Source organism: Papaver somniferum, unplaced genomic scaffold, assembly GCF_003573695.1.
Source record: "Papaver somniferum cultivar HN1 unplaced genomic scaffold, ASM357369v1 unplaced-scaffold_158, whole genome shotgun sequence".
NCBI lineage: Eukaryota > Viridiplantae > Streptophyta > Magnoliopsida > Ranunculales > Papaveraceae > Papaver > Papaver somniferum.
The window spans coordinates 1,945,669-1,948,606 of NW_020625264.1; the positions used below are offsets into that span (position 1 = coordinate 1,945,669).

General features: G+C 34.3%; 1 protein-coding gene across 1 annotated transcript; it reads left to right on the forward strand.

The window, feature by feature from the left end:
• Positions 1–1,435: 1,435 nt before the first annotated feature.
• Positions 1,436–2,284, forward strand: LOC113337105. The gene is made up of 3 exons (XM_026582789.1): positions 1,436–1,726; positions 2,046–2,165; positions 2,240–2,284. The coding sequence occupies exons 1-3, from the start codon at positions 1,436–1,438 to the stop codon at positions 2,282–2,284; spliced, it is 456 nt and encodes a 151-aa protein (XP_026438574.1).
• Positions 2,285–2,938: the final 654 nt, after the last annotated feature.

Here is a 2,938-nt window from a genome sequence, read left to right on the forward strand (position 1 = left end):
AAAAGCAAAAAGAACCAACAACTATACACTGTGACAACATGTCTACAATTGCAATGACAAAAAATTCAGTGTTCCACGGACGGACGAAGCATATAGAGCTACGACATCACTTCATCAGAGAGTTAGTAGAGAACAAGGAAATCGAGCTCCAATTCTGTCCGACGCAAGAACAAAATGCGAACATTTTCACAAAAGCAGTCACGGTGGATAAATTTAATCATTTTAGAGATAAGCTCAACATCACAATTAAGAGGGGGTGTTAAAAACATTTGATAATTGTGATGGGTAAATCTAGAATTATCTAGATAGCTAACTATAACTCCCATGAGCTTATCTCAATGCATAGGCCCAGTCTAGAGATATCTAGACTCTTCTAAGATAAAAAGAGTGCAAGCCCATTCTAGAGTCTTCTAAGACATTTTCCATTATGTGTATCTAGAGAATTCTTTCTCTAGAATGATCTAGGTCAATTAGCTCTAGAGATTTCCGAGTCTAGAGTATTCTTATTAGTTGGTCATGAAGTAGTATAAATAGAAGCAAATGTTGGCCTTTGTGGTCATCCACAACTCAAGTGAATGAGTAAGTAGTAAGAGTGAGAGCTAGAGTTTAGAGTAAGAACCAAAGTGCCTCTTTGTAAACAACTAGTGTAAGCCAAAATTGCTACACAAGCCTCTTGTAATATTTTCATTTTCATATTAATATAAGCCTCACCTTTCAATTAACCAACCTCTCTTCCTAAATACATTTCCATAAATCCATCACATTTCCGCATTGCGCCAACAACCACCACCAGTAACAACAAAAACTGAAATTTAAGCTAACAAACAAATCATCAAAAAGGATACACATGTTTCCCAGAGAGAATAAGTGGAATAGCTTTAGCTTGCACCACCGTTAGAGCTTCATACCCCATCTTATCTATCAAAAAACACAACCAAAAAAAAAATCACTCAAATTCTATATTTTTCAGCATCGATTGAGCTCAAAAACATGCCCCAGATTGTATTTCCTCAGTTTTCCACAAGTTTAATCAGCTTAAACTAAAATAATCAGAAATCCCCAAAAAAAGTCAGAAAAAGAATTACCTTTAAGCTCATCACATAAGGTAGGTTGAAGACCCAAACTAGCAAAAGTACAAGAGGCAAACACATCATCTCCTTTTGATTTTTCTTCTTCTCCTTTTCTCGCCATTTTTAGGGTTTTAGGAATCCTCTCTGATTTTTCTTTAGAGGTTTAACGACACAGTTCAACCTTTAAGTCAAGCTGTGTGGGACCCACAATAAAAAAATGCATTCTAATTACTGATCATTTGATGTATTTTTAACCGTTGAGTAGACTTATATCTAGAGCTGAGAAGTAGAATATCACATTACGAATCACTCTTTTTCTCTAAAAATTGGATCTTTTTTGATAATTTTGATTAGAATTTCAGGATATGGGTTCCGGAGAAATTGATGTATTAGAGAGTGGGTTATTATTACCAGATTCAAGAACTGAAGATGAAGATGATGAGAGGGTAGTTTTATATTCAGCTTCATTTGCAGAAATGGAGGAAATTTATGTGAAATATCAAACGATTCAATGGGTTTTATATTCTTTACTTTTAGTATTAGCATGGGGTATTGGATTGTTCATGTTGATTTACATTCCAATTAGTAGATATATTCTCAGAGCTGAATTTCGTTCCAGAATGCTTTATATTACACCTAATTCCATTGTTTATAAGGTAAAATTTGAAGTTCATCAATTTTTAAGAAAAGAAATAATTTTGATTTGATTCTGTTGGGTTTGTGTTGTGTTGTGAAATTAGGTTGTAAAGCCAGTTGCTTTCACATGTTTTGGAGTGAAAAACACATCTTACTTCCTTCAATTGCTGACATTGTAATTTCAGGGTTCAGGATCTCAATTAGCTTCTAGGGATGTCACTCATTGCCTGAGTGCGCTTTACTTTGGAGTTGTCTTTGTAGTTGTGTTGTTCTTGTTCTTGTTTGGGTGACTTATGTTAGTGTGATGAAATCTACGACATTGTTGTTCTTGTTGCTCAGGATATCTGCAGTCGTATTTTTGGTGTGTATTCAATTAGAATTGAGAATGTAGGTGTAAGGAAGTCGTCGAGTGATGATGTTCATATCCATGGCGTTGCAAACCCGAGGGAGTTTAGAAAGGTATTAAGAACCGAGATTCTTTTTGTGATTGAGATTTACAGGCTAAATTGTCATGGATGTATTTGTGTATACAGGTTGTTTTAACGCATCTTGCAAACTTGAGAGGGAGAGTGTGTTGACGTCCCATGGGGTATGAATGAGATCCATTTATCTTCTTTAACCGTACAACCCAGTAAGAGCTGGATAAACTTAATTGTTAAGTTAAACCGCCTTGTTAGGATAAGTCTTAATAGTTAAGAAAAAATAAAAAGGAAACATGTGTTTCCCACCAACTCAGCTCAAGGTTCTTGGCTATAAATAGCCTTCATGTATTCATTTGTAATAATAACGGAAATATTGTGAGATATAGAAGTAGTAATGAAATTAATAAGGGAAGTCTAGTTCCCGTTTTCTCCCATATTTATCCTATTTCTCTTACTCCACTAATTTTCATACAGTCTCCGTTATTAACCGATAAAACACAATACGTTATCAGCACGAATTGTTCGATAGCTACGGTGTGTTCGTTTGATCGATTAGAGGAGATGTAGCGGGAGCAACATATATAATCGACGGAGATTATTATTTTTTCTTCCCTAATTCTTTATATTTTATGTTCATTCAATATGTTCTTAACTTTGTAGTTATCTATATTATTTTTGTTGTGGTCAGGATACCATAACGGATTAAAGTTTCGATTTGTAAAATTAAATTGAACTTTATCCTAATTAAGGCGCATATATATATATCAACGTGATATATATTTTAATTTGTAATTCTTGGTAAGTATGGGA